The sequence below is a fragment of the Ambystoma mexicanum genome, chromosome 8 (genome assembly GCF_040938575.1).
Source record: "Ambystoma mexicanum isolate Mex_15411 chromosome 8, UKY_AmexF1_1, whole genome shotgun sequence".
NCBI classification, from domain to species: Eukaryota; Metazoa; Chordata; class Amphibia; order Caudata; family Ambystomatidae; genus Ambystoma; species Ambystoma mexicanum.
In genome coordinates, this window is record NC_090929.1 from 1,153,395,128 (window position 1) to 1,153,420,590 (window position 25,463).

At 47.0% G+C, this 25,463-nt stretch overlaps 1 protein-coding gene across 1 annotated transcript in view; it reads left to right on the forward strand.

Moving 5' to 3' along the window:
* The first annotated feature begins 531 nt into the window (after nucleotides 1-531).
* Nucleotides 532-25,463, forward strand: part of FAM13C (family with sequence similarity 13 member C) — an 835,708-nt gene continuing 810,776 nt past the window's right edge. The window contains exon 1 of the mRNA XM_069611221.1: nucleotides 532-719. Coding sequence (XP_069467322.1) covers nucleotides 658-719 — 62 coding nt within the window. The 5' untranslated portion in view covers nucleotides 532-657. The remainder of the gene's footprint in view (nucleotides 720-25,463) is intronic.

The following is a 25,463-nucleotide window of genomic DNA, read 5'->3' on the forward strand; positions in this document are numbered from 1 at the left end:
GAGTTTTTTTAACTGCAAATTGCAGGGGGAGATCCCCCTTCGTACATACCTTTAACCCGCTTGCTATAAACTTAACCCCAACTCATCTTGTACATATTTGCAGTTTTAAAAAACGGTAAAATAAATGCGGTAAAACGTGACTGGGTGAGTTGGCATGCGATGGAAGTGGCTGATTCCGCTCATCCTCACCTGCTGTGACTGATGGCTACCACATGCCAACGTTCTTTAAAAAAATGACTTACAGTCTTCACCTTCCGTGCATGTTGGGTATTTAAACGCCACACATAAATAATCCTACATTAGAAAAATGTGCGGCATTTAAATGTTTACCGCCGTTCGTGCAATGTGGAAATTGAGATGCTTTATCCACAGAACCGCTACCGCCAAGACTCGCCTGCTGGCACAGTCTCCTCTAGACCCAAACCACAGCATGCCGGGCATTGTGGTTTCAGGCGCCTGCAGCAGGGCGAATGCCTGGCTTCTCTCTCTCTCTCTCCCAGTGTGAGCATGAGCAGAGCAGCCCAAGGTACCAACTACACTGTGTGTCGCTCACGCTGAACTGACACGGGGGCTTGCCTTCTGCAATGCCATGTTCGCCTATGTGTTCCAACTGCAGCACCGGATTCAGTGGGACCGCCTGCCTCGCTGTCTTGTCTGATGTTTTCTTGCTTCTGTTTTAGCCTTCAGAATAATTCCTTCAACAGCACAGCTGCAGCCGAGTAAGTGGACATTTTGCATCCAGGAGGTAGCCAGCGCTATGCCAGGGTGCGGGTGTGCGCGCTGTACGCAGACCTGCAGATTGCTTCTGCGTTTATTAGGCAACACATCCACAGCGTTCGTGTGTGGCACGAGCATCTGCTGGAAATCGCCATGCCCAACCTTATTTATTTTGCAATCCTAAAAGACATATTGTGTCTGCTCTAGGTGTACATTGTACAGGGATGCTGCCTGCATGAAAATATGCTGTCGCTTATCGCCACTGTGATGTTTTTTTTTTATGCAAGCTCCTCTGTGCTCGGTCGGTGTGCTGTACATTCTCTGAAACCAGAAAAGAATTAGACAGTTCAAGAATATATGTATTATTAAGGCGATGCGCTGCACACGCAGGTTCTGGCACAGCGCCTAATGACGCAAACAGCAGACGACTATAGATTCATGTATGTGCATACAAGAAAACTTAAAGCAGGCCTGTTTTCTTGTACGTGTGTAATGATAATTAATCGGGGATTGTGTTTCTGCCAGGTGAATGAACGACGCACACACATGCACACCGGGCAATTGTGTTGGGTGTAGCGGCTCATGTGATCCGGGCTTTCTTTCCGTTTTTAATGCCAGTTCTGAATCGTGGGCAATTCTGTTAATTGCGCCGGTTGTCGTTTGATAAGTATCCCACTCACCCACGGGTACAGCCCTATCTATCCTTTTCCCCATCAACTTCCGCGCCTAAGCCAAGCGTGCGCCAGGGGAGCGTTTACACGGTTACACCGTGTACAGCGGGGACTCGCTTTATGGATCTGTTGTGCTGTGGATCCTGTTTTACATGACAGCCGAGGCTTGAAATAGAAACCTCAAGCCGGTTGTGGGTTGCTGTTGTCTTGAGAGCGTGAGAGCAGAGTTCTGTTTGCTCTGGACCAGGGCCAGGTCACGGCCTGACAGAGGAAACCTACGAACGAGGGTTGGCACTGGTGGAGCAGAGGCATCCGCAGGGAACTGCGGATGGTGGGGGGGCATTTCACTCCAGTCCCCATTCGCCCATGGCTTGAATTACCCACGTCTGGTACCTTCCACCCCACGCCTGTCAGGGGCACAATCACTGCAGTGTAATCCATCTGCTAATATGACCTGTCACTCGCGGTGGGCGGGGCCTACAGAGAAGTACACCGCCATTTGTCCTTGTCAACGTCACATGTGCTCTGTGCATAGTTGGGGAGCATCCCGCAAACCACCAAGTCGTGTAACAGACTGCCATGAAGGTGATACATGTAGTAAGAGCCCAAAGGCCTTCAGTGGAGCCCCTCCTCCAGTCCCCCCAGCAGCTTCCCCTCGCTCTAAATTAGAGCGTGGAGAAGGTGAGTCATTGTTGGCCCGTGAACGACTGTAAGTCCTGAGTATTTGATGCCTCTATTAAGAGCTGCCAAGGCCTTTAATGCCCACTGTGTGGAAACACCCTCCAGCTGCCTCTGGAAATTTAGGAATAGAACTGCAGCAGGTGTGCCACGAGAAAGCTGGTCGTGGGAGGAACGCCCAATGCTGTCTGCAGAAAGTGAACTCCAGGACTTAGATCGAATTGATGCCATTCCTGATACTATCAAGATGATGGTTGTTAATATTATTCTTACTAGTATTATCCATAGTAGTATTACCATGCTGCATTCAGTGTTCGACTGGAATCATGCTGTCCACATAAGGCATTCCATGTTGGTTTAGAAACGCAGGCAAATATCTATGCGCACCGTAGGCCATTTTTTAAATAGGAGAAAATATTATGAGCGATGAAGCAGTAGGATAAATGCCATATACAAAAAGTCTGTGCATTTTGGAACATGTAGTTAGATGTTTGCAGGAGTGAAGTATACAATGGCACATACAGGGCCTGATTTACAAAAGTGTTTACACTAGTGGTGCTGTAGAGGCGTGGTTGTGTTTATTTCAGAGTTTGAGAGGTGCATGCAGAAGGGTGGGCTGTTAGTAGGGCTAGTTGGTGGCAGTACACCCCCTCGCTAATGAACCTCAATCAGTGCCTAGAGCGGTAACTTTTGTCAGGTTAGCTCGCCTTGCAGCGCAGTAACTACTAATTACGAATATAGTTCATGATTTCTACGTGGTTTTATGCAAATGCAGACTATTTTTAATTTAAATGCATTTTACATACTAAGATTTGCAATATACTACTCTGTTTTACGTATTTGTAATTCTATCTTTTATGTGAACTAAAATAAGGCAAATATTGATTGATTGATTGATTGATTGATTGACTGACTGGATGTTACATCCGCATCCAAATCAGTTTCCATGACACCAAATATGTACCCCATTTGAAATTCAGGTATTCGTTTTTTCCCCTGAGAGTCAGGTTTAGGATTGGCCCTTTCAAGTCTACTTGGCTTTGTGCTGGGCCAGACAAATATTCATCATCTGATCTGCTATTATTGGTACGGTTTATGGTGTGCTATGTAGCAATGTCATTCTTTGTCCGAGTCTACGCATTAATAATAATAATAATAATTATTATTATTATTATTATTATTTAGCATTTAAATAGCACTAGAAACCCTCAGGTATCTGAACGCTGCTTATTATTACCCACAGTGTGTGGTGTGTGGTGCTCGTTTATTGACCTCTGAAGGATGAAAGGCTGAGTTTGGCCCTACCGGGAGCAGGCTTTGTGCAGATGTCAAAGCAAGCACTCTACTCGCTGTGCTATCGGACCGACAAACATGGAAATGGGCAGTTGCCTATTTGGTGACTATATTAAGACATAACACATTGATAATGTACAGGAAAACAAATCCCGAATTTTGATGTCCTAGGATGGACTGCCGAACATTTCTGCAAGCGCAATTGCAAAAGTAGCAGTGCAAAGGCCTATGTACTGTTTTTGCACTAGCGCTCATGCAACAGGACTCAAGTGATTTGGATTTGCATTTGTGCAGATGTTAGGTAATTCAGCACCTGATGTCTTTGTGGGGGCTTGATGAGTCTGTTTTTAGTATTTATACGCACAGATTTTGCCCCAATGTGTTCTCAGACGTCCTGTTGTTTGACAATCATTTGTTTGAAATTGCTTGGTTTCCTGAAGAATATCAGTAGAGTTTCTAGGTAGACTTTCCATAGCCTTAGTTTTACCAAAGGATCGGTTGCAGTTTCATAGAAATCTCACAAAGGACTTCAATGCAGGAGACCACTGAGGGCCTGATACTGAGCGTGTGATAAAACGTGTGTGGAAATACGACATTCTCCCCTCCAGTTTCCAGCACCACCATTCTGGTGCTTGGACCTATTGGAAGGGAGATGTTGGGCATTCCAGCAGCAAAAGCTGCTAAAATCACACCTGGTGGGTGAAACCTGTGCTCCAAGGGACATTGCAAGCATTTTTTATAAAGACTTCCACTTTTCTAATTTAACAAAGTTTTCTTAAACTTTCATTAAACTAGATAAGTGGTGCTGCAGTCTAAGAAATGCTATGTTTAAAAAGGGGAAGCGTGTGCAGTGGATTTTGACAGCACCTCAGAGGTGTCGTATTTTAACTCCTGTTATTGACGTGCTAAACCATTGCTGCTGGCAGGAGAATCCCCTCCATGTGGCTGCCCTGCATTCCTGATGGTTGCTAGGGCTGTTGTCAAGCCATAAATCAGGCTCATGCAAAAGCCAGCATTCATGTCCCTGCACCACATTCTTTCCCTGTCAGAGTATGCTACAGTTACAAAACGTGTTGTTCCGGCTGGAAACAACACATTTCTATTTTTACACGGACCTCTGAATCAGGCCCTGCGCAGGGGGAGTGTGAGCATTATCTTGTTTAGTTTTGGGTATCTTGCGGAGCTTTAGCACCATTTATGAGCCAAAACGATTGCATTGGAGTGCACATAGAAGATAGATGGGATGTGATAAAGGATACTCAGCCTGCAGGCATCGATTGGTTATTCACTCAGCCATTCACTGACCATGGCCATGTTAATATCTACAGTCTTTCGTACCCACTACCGGCCCCATCCAAACCAAAATACACCAGATCTATTTGAGCTAAATCCTATCATGCAATAACTTCAAACTCTCCACTGTATAGGGCCTGCCTGTGTTATTTCTAAACAGATGTCTGAGAGTGAATGCCTTACCTGCAGATGTAAATGAGCTCCTGGCGTAATGAAAGTGTCTTAACCAAGTATGCTTTCAGCCATCTGATTTATAAGCAATATGTATGTCCTCACATCTGTTCCTTACACTGACGTCGTGTTAATAGCAAGCATTGGCGAAGCCAACCGTTTTGTCATGTTTACATGCATTAGATAGTCCCTTGCCAGGCACTGACATTGTATGCCCAGGTATTCATACCATTTTCCAACTTTTGCATCTTATTGTCAGTGCCTGGAACATAAATGCCTTCACACACAAAAAAACGGTTGGTTTTGTCAATGGTTGTTTTGTATTCCATTATTTGTAGGTATTCTTCTCGCCAGTCATTCACAACTATGCAGTTGTAGCCATGGTTTGTTATTTTCCACAGGAGGACCTTTGTCGTCTGCTCCCTCTCTGCTGATTAGTAGCATATCCAGTTAGTTGATAGAAATGGTGCTATGCTGTGTGTCTGTCTAGGGTGGAAGTTTTTACTCCATCTATAGCTTGGGAACCCACACATATTGCTGACTACCGAGTCCTTTATTTGGCCTGTCCTTTTAGGTTGACAGTAGTGTCAAGAAAATAAGGTATTTATGATTGTGCACCTTGATAATTAACAGATGAGTAGAACATATTAAACTATTAAAGTTGCTATGAAAGTAAACAAAGTATTGGTCAACAGGAGGACAAATCAGTCGGGTGCCATGAATGTAACAGAGGGAAACGAGAGTTTTAAAATGGCGGGTGGCAAGGTAACTGTGTTCCAGTTCATACTTTCAGTGCCATCATTATTTGGACTATTGCTCCCATTTTCAGAGGCTTAACCATATTTGTAAATGTGAAGTCTTTGTGGCTTCATGTACATGTTGATATGAATGCAGCAACATGTTGCTTTTCCTGGGATTTCATCCCAGCTGCCAGTCCTTCGGTGTGGGCGAGAAGAACGGCTACACATTTTGGATGGGCACTGTTGGCCTGGTGGTTCTGCAAGCCTGGTTATAAGTTTGGCAGTAACTGTAAAGTATGCAGTATTTGGAAATAGCACCTGTCTTACCGCTGCAGTAAGCTATGAGTTTGGCTATGAAAGCTCTTCAATCCTGCCTGCTCATAATCCCTGCCACACAAGAGCATTACCGCATCGGTAACCCCTCATGCAGTAATATGATGTTTCCCCATGAAGTACTATGAGGATCAAAAATGAGAAATAACTAAAGGGTCCATATGACTCGGATTTGTGTGGACCATTCAAGTTACTGCATACTTACAACGTGCAGTAACAGTCTGTTGGCAGTGTGTCTGTCACTTATATCTACACAAAAGCTTGTATTCTTCCTCAGTGGCCCTCATTACGAGCTTGCCGGTTCATAAGCAATGGTGCCAGTAAGCTTACCAGCAAAGTTGATTCCAGAACGGCAAACTACGAGTCTGCAGCCGGGTGCCGTACCGCCCGCCAGAGCAGACCTGGTGGGCGGAACGGCACCCGGCCACAGACTTTCGTGGAAGCACAGGCACTGTTGTTAACGGTGCCTGTGCTTCCGTGGTCCCCACTACCAGACTCAAATGGGAATGGGGATTTACAATTACCGGTGCTTGACTTACCGGACCGCCGGGGTTGTAATGCCCCTGAGTTTCCGACAAGTCAGGCGCCGGTAAATCAGTACGGGCCCGGTGCTATCTGCCGGTTTTACCTGCACGGTTACCGCCAGACTTGTAATGAGGGCCAATGTCTCCCCTTTAGGTTATTAAGACGAATTTCTGAACTCTGTCCTGGAGGGGCAGAGGTTCAGAAGGCCAGCCTAGTTTCTTGGAACAGGGTAACCTCTGGACAAGCCAGACCAATCAGGGTAGCGATCGCGGCGGTCAAGACTAGGTCTCAAGAGGGGTGAGGGTGACTGAAAGCCCGCAATGAGCACACAAAGCAAGGACACTTACAAATTACTCCAAGCAGGTGTTATATTAAAAATATATAAACATTTATTACAAGGCCTTTGTAACATTGACCGTAGCGAGAAATCACAATAAAACTCAAGTAAACCAACACATACCAAACCAATACAATATATATACAAATACAAACGAGTCTAACGAGTTAGACGCACGAAATGTGTAGATCACCTAGATGGGGAGGAAAACAGGCAGTGCGTATAATAATTAGACCCAGTCTGCCTTCAGAGGCACCTAACTAAAAGGAAGTCCAAGCCCTACGAAGAGTGGAGCCTTGTGCTCAAAAGTACCTGCACGCGCTGGTGCCAACGGGCAAAAAGGGGAGTCTCTTCGAGGGAATCAGGCAGTTTAGTTCGGTGAACAAATGAAGTTGAACAGAGCTCCGCGACTCAAGCACAGCCTCCACTGTGGGCAGAAGCAGAGCGCGAGTACGGAAAGGCGTGCTGTTAGACACAGCGGGGAAAAGCTATGGGCTCCTGCAGGAGGGCGGCCAGTTCCTAGCGATGCTACTCACCGGTCCCCAATGCAAGCAGACCCAGGCTTCTCCGCGTCAGTTTCAGTGCTGGCAGGTTCAGATACGAGCACGGGACGTCTTGGCGTCGTGTAGATACCGCAGCAGCAGAAGTTGAGTTGAGGATGTCCCAAACGCAGTGAACCCGCACAGTTGGTTACCACAGCAGGGCAACGGAGCGGCCGTGTGTATTTCAGCCAAATGTACACTACTCACTTCAGACCTGGGAATGCCAAGTGTACGAATCGTATGAGAGTGAGAAGGGCTCATAATACAACACAACCTGACCGCGGTTACAGAGCAAGACTCCTGGGTAGGCTGGTCAGTCTGCTGGATGGCCCAGAGACACTTCCGAAGGCTTACGTGCAGGAGATGGTGAAGATGCCGAGAATAGTTGTTCCCACTATTTCAAGGGGTCGAAGTACCGGTACAGGCCTTCTCGTTCAATCAGAGGTAGAAAGGGTTTCACGAAGCGACAGCAGTGCAGAGGAGCAGTCCTTCAGCGGGTCACCAGCGATTCCTCGGTTCAGCCTTGTGGTTGCAGGATACTTGGCTCCTGTATTCCTTTGTTCGTGAGAACTCAGGAGATCAACATGGTAGTGATGTTTCCAGCCCCCTCTTATCCACGGTTCCTTTCATGCCAAAACGGAGGGGACCCAATGGGAGATCTGCTCACAAAACACTCACACCATACGTGGACCTATCACAGACCACGGAGGTCCCAGGCATTCACGACACACTAGACTCTCTGGCACCCAGGATGTGTATTGGGACCAGACATCCCAGCCCACATCCTGGAGCACACACAAGACCTGTAGAAGCCCACGAAAGCATCTGTGTTTCGCGGGAAAGTACATGCCCAAATAAGGAAGGGCCTGGGTCGGCTCGACCTGGGGAAGGTGAAGGGGGTAAGATGGTCAGCGGACAGGACAACGAGCCTCGTGGTCTGGCCATTTTGTGAGCCAGGCCACCATTTTGGGCTAAGCGCGAGAAACGCGCTTAAACGCCAAAAGGAGCTCAAAAACACAAAGAAACGATCGCTGCCACCAGTCCCGTCCGTGATTCACTTGCACCGTTCGTTTTCAATCCAAAGAGAGTATCTAGGGCCCGTAGAAGACTAGAGACCCAAGAGAGCAGTAACTTAGCTTACAGTGCCCTCTTGTGCCATGTTGCGCGAAAGCTGCAACATGATAAAGAAACTACGGAAAACAACGTTTCCCATACTGACTGTCTTAAGGGCATGTCAGTTTCCCCATAAGAATGGAGCGAAAGCCCAGAGGAGTGCGGCAGAAGGCTGCATTTCTCTGGCAAAGTCTAGATCCTGGTGAAAACAACTGCAAAAAGTTTAGGGGTTGCCACATGGAAGGAAAATTACTCAAAATTAAGAAATATTTCCTAACACTCGCCCCTCCCAGACTATGGACAGGGGGAACTAATCCACCCCTGGATGAGTCTCTTGTTCAGGTCGGTTAAATATTCTGGACAACCCATCAGCATTGCTATGTTGGACACCTGGCCTATGCTCAATAGTGAAGTTGAAGCCTTGTAGACTTATGGACCACCTAAGCAACTTTGGATTCTCTCCCTTCATGTTCATTAGCCACTTTGCACAGTGAAGTGGGTCCCATAGAGGTAGGGCCTCAGCTTCCGTAGGGCCCACACAACAGAGAAACATTCTTTCTCCACTGTGGACCATCTGAGCTCTCTGTCCTTAAGCTGGCAACTAATAAAACCAATAGGGTGTTCCTTACCCTTCTCATCTACTTGCGATAGTACAGCTCCTATCCCAGTGTCAGAGGCGTCCGTCTGCACAATAAAAGGTCTTTGATAATCAGGGGCCCTGAGGACAGGGGCCTGGCACAAGGAGTCTTTGTCATGATGCCTACCTCCAAGGAGCCAGGTCCGACCCAGCAACCCCAGAGGCAGGCATCGTTCCCCCCAGGGAAGTGCCAGCGGGCCCAAGCTGGGGCCCTTTGGACACAGTCCTGGCGCCTTAGGCACCAGGCTCATGTTGGACCCCTGTCCTGGCGCCTTAGGCGCCAGGCTCATAAAGCTAGACATGTGTTCAAGTGTTTTAATGTGCACTTACCTGATGCAGACCATGCTGCTACATCCAGGCCCTCTTGAGGCCTGAATGGAACTACTTTACCTGTGGGACTACTTTCCACCTGGGTGTGGTCGGGGAAGGATACATACCTGATCGGTGGAAGGATACATACCTGGAACTTCTTCCACAGCTATTTAAACCACGCCCGATCAGCAACTCACGCTTCGCGTTGTTCTGCTCCTCGCAGCTGGACGCTCACCGTGTCAGCTCCTGCCTCTGGACTTCAGCCACGCCTGTCAGCATCCTGGGTCACCTGCAAAGGGAGATAAGAGAGAATTGGGGAGAAAGAAGACCTTACCTGCTAAAGCTGCATCACGGAGACATTACACCGACGATCCTGAAAGGGAAGACATCATTTTTAAAAGCATTTCGCTTCGATCGCTGCAGCGCTGCATTTCACTCACCTTTCCTGGGCACCTCCATATTCAGCAGCGATCATCCGGATCTGCAGCCACTTCCCAGAGCCTAGAGAGAAAAAGACAAGAACACAAGGTGAGAGAAGGAAGGGAATAGGAAAAGCTCAGTTTCCTTCTAAGACTTACCTGTTGGGTCATTCCCATTTCATTTCAGGTCCTGTCGCTTCCTGGCATTCCAGACCCCAGCCCCTATGGGGAAAAAAAACAAAGACATTGAATGAGCGAATGCAAAGACATTACCCGAACGCTCGTCCAGAACTTACCTGTCATTTACTGGAACTGCATGTTTCACTTCGGGTCGGCGCCATATCTCCGGCATTCCGAACCCCGGCCCCTAGGGGAAAAAGACATAAGCGTTAGCGCTTGCTGCAATAAAACAATGAACATTATTATTAAGCTTGAACTTTTGAACTTGCTACAGAACTCTTACAGCGCCTTACCTAAATAGTCAAGCTTATTTGAACTCCCATCAAACCTCAATCCAGTGAAGTAACTGGGTTTCAACGCGCCCCTGCATCAGAAGCAGGATGGAGAACTCATCCTTCCAGACCCTAAGGTGAGACTTCACGGGTAATCGTGGAAGGGTATCGTGGAGGGTTGGAAGGGAGTGGGAGGCTTGAGCATTATTCTGTCAGTAGGTAATACTCCCTTTTCACGCACAGGGGAATATTCCTGCGAGCCAGAAAAGCCAGAGTAGAGGGGCCCTACCTGTCCATCATCAGAGTCCTGCGCTTCACCATTGAAGAAGCATCAGCACTCGAAGCCAGACCTGCGCCTCCGTGGGAATCAGGTGAGCGTGACAGAACGCGAAGCCTACTCACAATTTCCCACCCGGGCGCTATGGAGACTTCCGAGACAGATCAGCTGGCCCAGCTTTTGGGGGAATTACGGGCAGAAGTGCACTCAGCCCGCCAGGAGACTAACGCTCTCAAAAGAGAACTGATCCTATCCAAGGAAAGAACAGATGACCTGGCCAAAAGGTTATTGCAGGCCCAGGAAGGGCACACTCCTTTATCTAATTCCGGAGGTACTTCCACATCAATGGGTTTGAATAACCCGGTACAAATCAATCTACCTGGACACATGCCTTTGGCCCCGCCTGAACGTTTTGCGGGGGATCCCAAGAAATATGCCGTCTTTATGAACCAATGTCGTTTACACTTTCTATGCAGACCCGGGGCCTTCCCTAACAACCAGACCAAGGTAGCCTTTATACTATCTTACCTCAGTGGCAGTGCTGCCGATTGGTCTATTCCATTGGTAAATCAGGATGATCCCATTCTCCAGAATTTTCAGGGTTTTCAGGCCAGCATGGAAAGATTGTTTGCTCGACACTCTCAAGGACAGGCCCTTGATAACAAACTGCTATCCTTACGACAAGGTAATCAGGATCTCCTGTCCTACGTTGCCACCTTTAATAGACTGGTTGTGGAAACTGGATGGCCAGAAAACAAAAGGATCACATTGTTTCATCGAGGCCTGCGCGGAGAGCTTAAGGATGTTCTAGCTCAGATAGTAGATCCACCCCAGGTCTGCGCAGACTACATAGACTTGGTTGTTCAACTTGATCACAGACTTCAAAATAGAAAAGCAGATCGGTTCAAGTACGAAACCCGAGTACCGATCAAAACCCACGCTAACTCCAAGAGTACCGACGTATCCGAACCTATGCAAATCGGGGGTGTTAAAGGACCATTAACGCAGAAGGAACGAGAGAGAAGGCGGCAAATGCAACTTTGTCTGTATTGCGGGACTTCCGGTCACTTTCCTCGAAATTGTCTGGTTAAACCACCTAAGAAGGTGGTTGGAGCCACTGATAACGATTTATTGACACCTGATTCGGGAAACGACCTAGCCCGACAAGCGTAGGGGTCCGCTTGCCGAGCTTGAAAACAAACTCTTTGACCTCGTATTTTGTCATGCCAATGGTGCTCGTGGACCCAAAACAGCCTCAGCAGTTGCATGCTATAAAAGCATACATCGACAGTGGAGCTATTGGAAATTACATAGACCGTGAATTGGCTTCCAGGATTAAGCTCCCTCTCCGCCCGAATGTAACCCAAGATGTCATTACTACAGTAGATGGAACCGAAATAGCCTCAGGGCCTGTAACGCATTCCACTGTTGAAATGACACTGGTGGGTCAGGATGGACATCGGGAAGCAATCGTGTTTGATGTGATCAAGGCCCCACAATTTCAAGTAATTCTTTGAATTCCTTGGTTAGAAACACATAATCCCAGAATTGACTGGCGAGCAAAGAAGATAGGTTTTCCTGATTGTGAAACAACTTGTTATCCAAGAAATCCAGTTATGGGTCTAGCCTCAGCAACTTCCACCCCTGTACAGCTACCGTCAGAATACCAAGAATTCCAAGACGTTTTTCAGAAGGAACAGGCTAACACGTTACCTCCCCATCGGTCTTATGATTGCCAAATCGATCTGGTACCCAATGCTCAACTACCTTGTAGTAGGATTTATGCTCTTACGGAACCTGAGAACCTGCATTTGCGTCAGTATTTAGATCAGTACCTAGCCAATGGTTTTATTCGCCCGTCCAAGTCTCCTGTCTCCTCAGCTCTGTTCTTCGTGCCGAAAAAAGAGGGCGACCTTAGAACATGTATAGACTATCGCGCCCTAAATCAAATAACGATTAAGAATCGTTATCCTCTGCCCCTGATCCCTGAGCTTATCGACCAGGTGAAAGACGCTTGTGTGTACACCAAGTTAGATCTCCGAGGAGCTTATCACCTGGTGCGTATAAAAGAAGGCGACGAATGGAAGACTGCATTCTGCACCAAATTTGGGCTCTTCGAATATCAGGTGATGCCCCTCGGTTTGTGCAATGCACCTGCCGCCTTTCAGTACTTTATGAATGATGTTCTTCGGGAACTTATCGATGTCTGTGTCATTGTTTATATTGACGACATCCTGGTGTACTCTTCTTCAGAATCCGATCACAGAAAACATGTTAGGGCAGTTCTTGAGAAATTGCGCCAGCACAGACTATTTGCAAAGCTCGAAAAATGTGTTTTTCATACCACAGAAGTCGAGTTTCTTGGATTCATCCTGACACCTCAAGGAGTCCGAATGGACTCGCGAAAGGTGGACGCCATCCTCAAATGGCCATCTCCTAGCTCGGTGAAGGGAGTTCAGAGCATGCTCGGCTTTGCCAATTTCTATCGAAGATTCATCCCGGAATTCTCCCGAACAGTCCAACCCATCACAGCTCTCCTAAAGAAAAACAAACGCTTTGAATGGACTCTTGAGGCCGAACAAGCCTTTCAGGACCTGAAAACCAAATTCACCTCTGCACCTGTATTGAAGCACCCGTACCCTGATCTCCCTTACATTGTGGAAACCGACGCATCCAGTTCGGCCATGGGAGCTGTCCTGTCGCAAAGAGACCCAGAAACTAACCAACTACACCCTGTGGCCTTTTGGTCCAGGAAATGTTCTCCTCCTGAAATCAACTACGCAATTACCGACAAAGAGTTACTGGCTATTAAATCTGCTTTCAAGGCTTGGCGTCACTACCTTCTCGGGGCAAGACACACCATCACCGTAATTACAGACCACAGAAATTTACAGTATTTAAAGACGGCCAAAGATCAATCTTCACGACAACTCCGATGGGCTCTATTCTTTGCGGAATTTGATTTTGTAATTACCTATCGCCCTGGCTGCAAGAATGATAAAGCGGACGCCTTATCCCGGATTGGCATGGAAGAACCCAATTCGAGTTTAGAACCTGTGCCAATCATACCTGAACAAAGAATCTTAGGCCTAACTTCATTGCAAACTATTGAGGACATCCAAACGCAAGTAAAACAACTTCTAGACTCTTCAGCCTTACTGGAATGGAGTCAAAAGGGTCCTCATTACACCGTTAAGGATGATTTACCCTACTTCCAGGAGCGGTTGTTTCTGCCAAGTAAAGAATTGCAAGAACTTGTTATTGCCCATCATCATGAATCATTAATGGAAGGACACCCTGGTATCGCTAAAACGGAGGAAAAAATCAAACGCCACTTCTGGTGGCCTTCTTGGAGAAAAGACATAAAGTCTTTTGTATTGTCTACGGAATTTGCGCCCAAAACAAGGGTCAAAAGAAAAGGCCAGCCGGCCTACTTCAACCCTTGGATATTCCACCGGCACGATGGCACACCTTGTCAATGGACTTTATAACTGACCTGCCTCCTTGTGCTGGTTACAACACTATCCTTGTAATTGTGGATCTATTCTCCAAAATGGCCCACTTTATCCCTTTAAAAGGTTTGCCTTCAGCTTCCACCTTGGCCAAGGAATTTCTGGAGAATATAGTTCGCATACATGGTTTCCCTTCCATATTAGTCTTGGATCGTGGAAGTCAATTTATCTCCCATTTTTGGAAGAAGTGTTGCCAACTAGCACAGATAGATGTGCGGTTATCCACCAGCCACCACCCCCAGACCGACGGACAAACCGAGAGAACCAATCAGACTCTCGAGCAATATCTTCGGTGCATGTTACACCAATCCGAGTTAAATTGGAAAGACATCCTTTGGATCGCAGAATATGCATACAACAATTCAGTGAATTCTGGAACCGTACAAACTCCTTTTTATACTTTGTATGGTCACCATCCTCGGACCTCTGACCTAGATCCACCTCTGACCCTGGAAATGCCCGCAGTAAATCATCTGCATTCCACAATAACCCGAGCCTTCAAAGAAGCTGCAACTCATTTACAGCAAGCCAAGAAAAGGTATAAAGAAAACGCTGATTTGCACCGAAGTAAAACTCCTCCTTACCAAGTAGGAGACCAGGTATGGCTAGCAACGAAACATTTACCCCTCAAGGGCCCGCGAACCTTCAATCCCAGATTCATAGGACCTTATCCCATCAAGGCTATAATCAATCCCGTGGCCTTTAAACTGGATTTACCGTCTAACATGCGTATTCATCCAGTTTTTCATGCATCAATTTTGAAGCCAGTACAACCAGGGACCCGACTGTCCAAGCCTCCAGACCCAGTTCAAATTGAAGGGGAATTAGAATTCGAAGTTAAAGACATTTAGACTCCAAGGTGTTAAAGTCAAAACTCTTCTATCTTGTTGACTGGAAGGGATATGGACCTCAGGAGAGATCGTGGGAGCCTAGTAACCATGTTCACGCACCTCGATTAATACAAAGGTTCCACCAGAGATTTCCGAACAAGCCAAAACCCCCGGAGGGAACAACCTTGGGAGGGGCATTGAGGGGGGGTACTGTCATGATGCCTACCTCCAAGGAGCCAGATCCGACCCAGCAACCCCAGAGGCAGGCATCATTCCCCCAAGGGAAGTGCCAGCGGGCCCAAGCTGGGGCCCTTTGGACACAGTCCTGGCGCCTTAGGCGCCAGGCTCATGTTGGACCCCTGTCCTGGCGCCTTAGGCGCCAGGCTCATAAAGATAGTCATGTGTTCAAGCGTTTTAATGTGCACTTACCTGATGCAGACCATGCTGCTACATCCAGGCCCTCTTGAGGACTGAATGGAACTACTTTACCTGTGGGACTACTTTCCACCTGGGTGTGGTCGGGAAAGGATACATACCTGATCGGTGGAAGGATACATACCTGGAACTTCTTCCAAAGCTATTTAAACCACGCCCGATCAGCAACTCACGCTTCGCGTTGTTCTGCTCCTCGCAGCTGGATGCTCACCATGTCAGCTCCTGCCTCTGGACTTCAGCCACGCCTGTCAGCATCCTGGGTCACCTGCAAAGGGAGATAAGAGAGAATTGGGGAGAAAGAAGATCTTACCTGCTAAAGCTGCATCATGGAGACATTACACCGACGATCCTGAAAGGGAAGACATCATTTTTAAAAGCATTTCGCTTCCATCGCTGCAGCGCTGCATTTCACTCACCTTTCCTGGGCACCTCCATCTTCAGCAGCGATCATCCGGATCTGCAGCCACTTCCCAGAGCCTAGAGAGAAAAAGACAAGAACACAAGGTGAGAGAAGGAAGGGAATAGGAAAAGCTCAGTTTCCTTCTAAGACTTACCTGTTGGGTCATTCCCATTTCATTTCGGGTCCTGCCGCTTCCTGGCATTCCGGACCCCAGCCCCTATGGGGAAAAAAGACAAAGACATTGAATGAGCGAATGCAAAGACATTACCCGAACGCTCGTCCAGAACTTACCTGTCATTTACTGGAACTGCACGTTTCACTTCGGGTCGGCGCCATATCTCCGGCATTCCAAACCCCGGCCCCTAAGGGGAAAAAGACATAAGCGTTAGCGCTTGCTGCAATAAGACAATGAACATTATTATTAAGCTTGAACTTTTGAACTTGCTACAGAACTCTTACAGTGCCTTACCTGAATAGTCAAGCTTATTTGAACTCCTATCAAACCTCAATCCAGTGAAGTAACTGGGTTTCAACGCGCCCCTGCATCAGAAGCAGGATGGAGAACTCATCCTTCCAGACCCTAAGGTGAGACTTCACGGGGAATCGTGGAAGGGTATCGTGGAGGGTTGGAAGGGAGTGGGAGGCTTGAGCATTATTCCGTCAGTAGGTAATACTCCCTTTTCACGCACAGGGGAATATTCCTGCGAGCCAGAGAAGCCAGAGTAGAGGGGCCCTACCTGTCCATCATCAGAGTCCTGCGCTTCACCATTGAAGAAGCATCAGCACTCGAAGCCAGACCTGCGCCTCCATGGGAATCAGGTGAGCGTGACAGTATTTTAAGCCATTGAAGGCCTTCTCACACTCGTCGGTCCAAGTTACCTTCGTGGGTTTCTTCTGAGTGGTGAGGGCAGTCAGAGGGGAAGCTATGGTACCATAGTCTGCCATGAAGTTGCGGTAATACCCCGTGAGTCCTAAGAAGGCTCTCACTTGCGTCTGTGTAGTGGGGGGTAGGCCAGTCCTGTACTGCTTGTACTTTACTGTTGGAGGCTGTATCCTCCCTCCACCTACTTCATGTCCAAGGTAAACCACTGAGCCTTGTCCAATCTGGCATTTACTAGCCTTTATGGTCAAGTGTGCGTTCTGAAGAGCCTGGAGCACAATCCCGAGGTTTTTCACATGGTCTTCCCAGGTGGCACTGAAAACTGCTATATCATCCAGATATGCAAGACAGAATTCGTCCAACCCATTCAACACATGATTCACAAGCCTCTGAAAAGTGCCAGGTGCATTTTTCAACCCGAACGGCATTACCCTGAATTGGTAAAGGCTGTCTGGAGTAGAAAACGCTGTCTTCTCCTTGGCATGTTCTGCTAAAGCTATTTGCCAATAGCCAGCAGTGAGGTCAAACGTGCTGAGGTACTTGGAGGCACCCAAAGTATCCACCAGCTCATCTGTTCTAGGCAAGGGGTGCGCATCTGTCCTGGTGACAGCATTCAGAGCCCTGTAATCCACGCAGAACCTCAATTCAGAAGTGCCTGCCTTTGGAACCAAAACCACAGGGCTGGACTAAGGACTACTAGAGGGTTCAATCACCCCAAGGTCTAACATCTTGTTGTCCTCTGTCTTAATGTAAGACCGTACTTTGTCTGACATCCTGTATCCCCTACCTTTGGTAGGTACACTGTCTCCTGTGTCTATGTTATGTTTGCACCAAGGTGTCAAACCAGGCGACTGTGAAAACAGGGGGGAAAACTGCCGAAGCAAACTTTTCACCTCAGCCTGCTGATTAGAAGTCAGGTGAGGGGCCACTCGGACACCCTCAAAGGAGCTATCTGAAGGACCGCTTTGGAACTGGTCCGGGCGAGGTTCAGACTCCTCTTCCTCAACATCTGAAGCCAGTAGCAGTGCTGCGATTTTGACTCTTGGGACGAAAGCCTTCAGCCTATTTACGTGGAACACTTTTGGAGCCTGTCCAGGCCTTCCAGGGTCCACTAAATAGTTAACCTCACCCAGGGGCTCCACCTCTGTGTAAGGGCCTGACCATTTGTCCTGTAAAGCTCGAGGCCTTATGGTATTCATGATCAGGAATTGCTGACCAGGTGTAAAGTTGATGAGGGAAGCTTTCTGGTCGTACCAATGTTTCACCAGTGCTTGTCCTGCCTTCAATTTATCACTAGCCAAGCCCACCAGAAGTACCATCTGTTTTCTGAGCCCCAGCACATAATCTACTACGTTGGTAGTAACAGGGGGAGTGGGCATCTCCCATCCCTCCTTGACGATGGCTAAGGGTCCCCGTACAGGATGACCAAACACAAGTTCGAAGGGGCTGAAACCAACACCCTCCTGTGGTACCTCTTGGTAGGCAAACAGTAAGCATGGTAAAAGAAGATCCCATGTTCTTCTCTGAGGTTCTTCCAGAGCCCCAATCATGCTTTTTAACGTTCTGTTGAAAGGTTCCACCAGACCATTGGTCTGGGGGTGGTATGCAGAAGAGAACTTGTAGGTGACCCCACATTCTTTCCACATAGCCTGCAAATTCTTTGACATAAAGTTGCTGCCTCTGTCAGACACAACCTCTTTAGGGAAGCCAACCCTAGTAAAGATGCCAAGTAACGCTTTTGCAACTGACTTGGCAGTTACAGTTTTCAATGGGATGGCCTCAGGATATCTGGTAGCTAGCACCAGGATAAACCTATTGCCTGAGGATGTCTGCGGGTCAAGGTGACCAACGATGTCGATCCCTACCCTTTCGAATGGTATTCCCACAACTGGGAGTTGTACCAATGGAGCTTGGATTATTGAGCCATTCTTAGCAGATAACTGGCAGGAGGCACAACTCCTGCAGTGACTTTCTACTTGCACCCCCATCTTGGGCCAGTAGAAGTGCATGGATAACCTTTGCTCGGTCATCTTAATACCAAGGTGACCAGCAAGGGGCACTTCATGTGCCAACTAGAGGAGGAAGGGTCTTAGAGCAAGGGGAACCACCAACCTCCTATGGTCTCCTAGACTCTGTGGGCTCACTATACACGAGTCCACCTTCCCAATAAATCTGATGCGTCCCAGGAGGCTCACCCTCAAGCTGGGAGCAGGCCTGTCTCCTTAGGCCTTCCAGCGATGGGCACTCACGTTGGCGTTTACTGAATTCTTCCCTGTCAGGACCACCTTCTACTAACAAGTCTTTTAGTTCAGGATGGTCGATGGGGTCAAATACTTCAAGCATCGCCACCTCCTCGTCAGGCACGGCGATTGACCAACTTCCTCCACCGCAGTGGTAGGCGAGCTCGGGGAATGTTCTCTTTCCCTCGTCTTGACTTGCTTACTCCTTTCGCCTTGGGTTTCCCCTTCGGCTGGGGCGGCGTATTGGTCTTGGCCAATGCTGCCCGTGTTTGAGACTGTGTGCAGGGTCTGTCGGCAGTGTCTCCTACGAGCCCTAAAGCTCTGAGATCATTGCCTAACAAGACCTTTTCATGGGATGTTTCTCTGAATGCTCACTGGAATCCTGACTGCTGTACCATTTAAAGAACGATTTACAGGTATTACTGGAAACATGCGAGGTGGGCCGTCAGCCAACTTAGTGGGCATCAGAGTAGCTCTGGCAACTTCCTCTGAGTCTACCAAGGTAGAATCCACTACAGTTCGACTGCACCCACCATCCCTAAGAGCTGCATTATCCACTCCATTGATCAGCACACTGTCTTTAAAGCAGTGCTTGGTATTATCTGGAATCCTAGCATAAGCCTCTGCGACTTTAGGCTCCCAGGAACCCATGGAAACTAAAACTACCTCAGCTTCTATCCCGCTGGGGAAGGAGTCTGAGGAGAAGGATGCTCCTGTAATCTCTTCTTCCTCGTAGGAGGAGAAGGCCAGATTAGCGGAGTGGACCCCCAAAGGTTTAACCTTACACTGGGGATCCCCCTTCACGTGGTCAGTTGCTCCACAAGCAAAACAAGATCCATTGGGTCTGTTTACATAGGGAGGCTTATTGTAACCAGAGTTCTGTTTCGGAGGCTGACCTCCACTACCCTGTGAGTTCTCTTGTGTCTTACCCTTATTTTTCTTTTTGTGGCCCTTTTGAGAAGAAGATTTATCAGATTCTCCACCCTCCTTATTTTTGGATTTTTTCCCTTCCTCCTGCTTACCAGGATGAGTTCTGTCCTTATGGGACACTCAATGTGACACCCATAAGTCTGCTGCAATGGCAAGCTTCTTAGGATCTATCTCCTTCGAATCAGCCAAATGCTGCTTAAGCTCCGGGGAAGAAGATGCAAAAATATGTTCCAGCATGACAAGACTTATCATGCCTTCAAAAGTAGAAACCTTATAACCTTCGACCCAGCCAGTCAAGTTTTTTAAGGATTTGGTTACATAAGATACCCAAGTACCACCTTCTTTTTTCTTATACTCTCGGAATCATTTTAAATATTGGGCAGGAGTCTTTCCAAACTTTAAAATGAGAGTTTGCTTTAACATTACGAAATCCGCTCGCTCAGCCTTCGACATTTCCATAATGGCACTACAGCCAGAATGGGGCAGTCTGCTGAGTAACCAGGCAATCTTATCAGCATTGTCAACTTGTTGAACTTCGCATGCATACTCAAAAGTATTCAGCCACTCCATAATGTCATTCTTTTCCTCATACACACTGAGCAGATCTTTCGGAAATCGTGGATGAGAGGAGTCCCCAGACCCATGTCCAGGACCCTTGGATCCATTTGCAACCTGAAGATTGGCCAGTTCCAACTGGTGATCCCTGTCTTTCTGTTTTTTGGCCTGTACGATTCTTAGTTTGGTCATGTTGAAATCAAGCTACTTCTGCCTAAACAGCAGCTCTTGCTTCTTGAATTCAAGCACGGCCTCCCCATCGATACTGGCAGAGGAAACATTAGACATCTCATCCTCCCTTTCCTCGTGGTCGCGGTGGATCAGTGCAGCGGCAGAACCGTCGGTTCTACCAGTGAGAGCAGCCCCACCTCCTTCCGCACTGTCCTCAAAAGTTATAGCGTCAAGCTGCGCATCTTGCCACGCCACAATTCTTTGGATCATATCCAATTTGGTGCCTTGAGAGGAGACACCTCTCTCCGCACACATCTTTTTCAATGTTTCGGATTTAGAAGCATTTAAAGTTAACAAGGTATTTGTTTCCATACTGTTAGATAGGACTATGGCCTTTCAAAAGTTATACTGCGACAATTCACTACATGTCCTGGTAGGAATAACTTGAAATGCCTTTGCTCGTGCGCAACACTGGATACCTTCAGTCGTATCCCACCGCTGTACACCAATTTGTTAAGACGGATTTCTGAACTCTTTCCTGGAGGGGCAGAGGTTCAGAAGGCCAGCCTAGTTTCTTGGAACAGGGTAACCTCTTGACAAGCCAGACCAATCAGGGTAGCGATCGCGGCGGTCAAGACTAGGTCTCAAGAGGGGTGAGGGTGACTGAAAGCCCGCAATGAGCACACAAAGCAAGGACACTTATAAATTACTCCAAGCAGGTGTTATATTAAAAATAAATACACATTTATTACAAGGCCTTTGTAACATTGACCGTAGCGAGAAATCACAATAAGACTCAAGTAAACCAACACTTACCAAACCAATACAATATATATACAAATACAAACGAGCCTAACGAGTTAGACGCATGTAATGAGTAGACCACCTAGATGGGGAGGAAAACAGGCAGTACGCATAATATTTAGACCCAGTCCGCCTTCAGAGGCACCTAACTAAAAGGAAGTCCAAGCCCTACGAAGAGTGGAGCCTTGTGCTCAAAAGTACCTGCACGCGCTGGTGCCAACGGGCAAAAAGGGGAGTCTCTTCGAGGGAATCAGGCAGTTTAGTTCGGTGAACAAATGAAGATGAACAGAGCTCCGCGACTCAAGCGCAGCCTCCACTGTGGGCAGAAGCAGAGCGCGAGTACGGAAAGGCGTGCTGTTAGACACAGCAGGGAAAAGCTATGGGTTCCTGCAGGAGGGCGATCAGTTTCTAGCGATGCTACTCACCGGTCCCCGATGCAAACAGACCCAGGCTACTCCGCGTCAGTTTCAGTGCTGGCAGGTTCAGATACGAGCAGGGGACGTCTCGGCTTCGTGTAGATTCCGCAGCAGCAGAAGTTGATTTGACGATGTCCCAAACGCAGTGAACCCGCACAGTTGGTTACCACAGCAGGGCAACGGAGCGGCCGTGTGTATTTCAGCCAAATGTACACTACTCACTTCAGACCTGGGAATGCCAAGTGTACGAATCATATGAGAGTGACAAGGGCTCGTAATACAACACAACCTGATGGCGGTTACAGAGCAAGACTCCTGGGTAGGCTGGTCAGTCTGCTGGATGGCCAAGAGACACTTCCGAAGGCTTACGCGCAGGAGATGGTGAAGATGCCGAGAATAGTTGTTCCCACTATTCCAAGGGGTCGAAGTACCGGTACAGGCCTTCTCGTTCGATCAGAGGTAGAAAGGGTTTCACGAAGCGACAGCAGTGCAGAGGAGCAGTCCTTCAGCGGGTCACCAGCGATTCCTCGATTCAGCCTCGTGGTTGCAGGATACTTGGCTCCTGTATTCCTTTGTTCGTGAGAACTCAGGAGATCGACATGGTAGTGGTGTTTCCAGCCCCCTCTTATCCACGGTTCCCTTCGCGCCAAAACGGAGGGGACCCAATGGGAGATCTGCTCACAAAACACTCACACCATACGTGGACCTATCACGGACCACGCAGGTCCCAGGCATTCACAACACACTAGACTCTCTGGCACCCAGGATGTGTATTGGGACCAGACATCCCAGCCCACATCCTGGAGCACACACAAGACCTGTAGAAGCCCGCAAAAACATCTGTGTTTCCCGGGAAAGTACATGCCCAAATAAGGAAGGCCCCGGGTCAGCTCGACCTGGGGAAGGTGAAGGGGCAAGACGGTCAGCGGACAGGACAACGAGCCTCGTGGACTGGCCATTTTCGGAGCCAGGCCACCATTTTGGGCTAGGCGTGAGAAACGCGCTTAAACGCCAAAAGGAGCTCAAAAACACAAAGAAATGATCGCTGCCACCAGTCCCGTCCATGATTCACTTGCACTGTTTGTTTTCAATCCAAAGAGAGTATCTAGGGCCTGTAGAAGACTAGAGACCCAAGAGAGCAGTAACTTAGCTTACAGTGCCCTCTTGTGCCATGTTGCGCGAAAGCTGCAACATGATAAAGAAACTACGGAAAACAACGTTTCCCGGTACTGACTGTCTTAAGGGCATGTCAGTTTCCCCGTAAGAATGGAGCGAAAGCCCAGAGGAGTGCGGCAGAAGGCTGCACTTCTCTGGCAAAGTCTAGATCCTGGTGAAAACAACAGCAAAAAGTTTAGGGGTTGCCACATGGAAGAAAAATTACCCACAATTAAGAAATCTTTCCTAACATAGGTGACCATAGGCCCCATGGGTTCAGCCACAATGCCCATATCTCATCATCCACCCCTCCCCCAATTGGTTAAATCTCTGGGGTTGTGAAGGAGTTGACAGCGATTGCAGACATCAACAAGGGGGGTAACAAGCTCAACCCTAGCTTCTACTGAATGTCACCAACCTCCACACCCACATTGTAAAACTATTGCTAGCATATAGGCTTCCCCCTTAATCTAGAGGCATCTATAGAATTTTTCTAAAAGATCTGGATTCTTTTCTTCCCCATCAGTCTTACCTCATTTTTCCCTTGGTCCCTCATCCCAGTTATCTGCCTCATTACGGTCTGGCAGTAATGGATGTAGGATGTTGGTAGTAGCAGTGCCACGTACAGTATTTCTGAAAATCCCCAGCCTATATTTTTGCAATTTTGATTTACTTCGGTTCAGCCTTATTTTGAGGATGATAGCTGAGTAATGGATTATATACAGTACTGCTTCATACAGATACTGTACAATTGTTCAAATGCACAAACATTTCAAGTCACACCTTTTGTGCTTTACACGCCAAAGGTTGGCATCAGAAAAAAACATCCTTTTAACCCATTTTATTGTCTCCATGCAAAAACCTTTTTTGCCACATTGAAGAATTTTGCTTGTACGTCCATACATTACAGGAAAAAAGTAGTTTGAATACTTCAAGGGAGATTTCTAAAAATGGTACCTCACCTTCTTGGATTGAAGTAAAAATTGAAATTTTAAAATGAGGAATTTCACCTTAACATACCAAAGCAATTACTGTATGCAGTAATTCCATGTAACATTGCATGCATGAAATCCACTATGCCCGCAATCAGTGTGGCGGTATAACAGAAATTATTTTCAAATGCGGCTTGTTGTGATCCTTAACACAATTACACAGGATGCGGCCTTGTGTCTTTGTGTAGGACGACTTCTGATAGAAACGATGAGCAAGTGTATATTTTGGGGGCCTGGAACTTTATTATGTCCAACTGGGTTGAGAATAGCCAAGTGTTTCTATGCAGAGCTTCATTTACAGGTAGGGTAAAAAAAAGTGGCGGCAAAGTAAAAAGAAATGGCTAATTCATAGAGAAGAAGAAATTGAGGTGGCATTGAGGAAAGTATGGCTAGGTATCACAATGCATTATAAAAGCCACACATCCGTAGTAATCATATGTGCGTCCAGAAAATGTGCACAAAGAGTTGCCATGTGTGTGCTTTACCAGTTACCTTGTAAAATAAAATATGCAACAATTGCTATGAATACTTTTTAGGGGTGAACCGAACAGCAGATTTAAATATTCGGCCGAATACAGAATAGTTGCACAAGTATTCGTCCGTAGCCGAATACGGAGCCTAATAGTTGCCGTTTTATTAAATAAAGTTATATAGACAAGAAAAACACTTTGTAAATTAAAAACACACCTTAAAATATGTATATTCATTCTTTATTGCATTTATTTTCTTTGTTGTCCATAAAGGAATACAATATCAGAAAATAAACAGTTCAATTACAGCACAGTTTGTATTATTTTTGCATTCATAGGTATCGCTTGTTGGGCTGGACCTAAAACTAGCCCAAAAGTTCAGTTTGCATGTATGCCATCACTTTGAGGGGAGACCTGGATGTGCCTACTCATACTTTCAAATGTTCCTTTTGGGGATGCTCATCATTAGCTTTCTGGCTCCAGCAAGACACTGAAACATATAAAGAATGATGACCTAATTTAGCACCCTTCTGATTGCTGAAGTGCAACTTAAGCCTTTGGGATGCTAAAGTCATCCTTTTGACCTGTGGTACTAAGTGGGGATGAGGCATTTGAAACATGTCTTTTCATTAATAGATAGTATTTTTCTTTCTTTTTCGTGTGGGTCAGGTTTGTGGTGTTTTGGGGCATGGTAAAAGACACCAGACCAAAATATATAGAGAATGCTGAGTCCTTCATGGCTGTAGGCAGACCCTATAGGGAAGGGACAGTGCAGATTTTCAGATCTTTAATTGCCATGCACATGTTTATTTTACTTATTTTTTTCACCTGTACTTCCATTTGGTCTAATGTTTCTAAAATGTACGCTTGTATCTCCTCATCTTTATTTCATAAATATCTCTGTTTTTTAACCATTTAATATTGGTAGGAATATTTCTGCTGCCATAGACTGGGACATTTTGGTTAAAAAATATACCCACTTCCTTTAGTAATATCTTTCACTTATACTCAATTCAAAAGGACTCATTTTGGCAACATGAGTGTGCTGGAGGGCAGAAATCGTAACATATGTTTTGCTATTACAAGCACATTTCTGCCATAGGCACACTTCCCACTGAGCCATCTTATTTGCTTCATAACCTTGGCCTGAAGGCTGAACACAG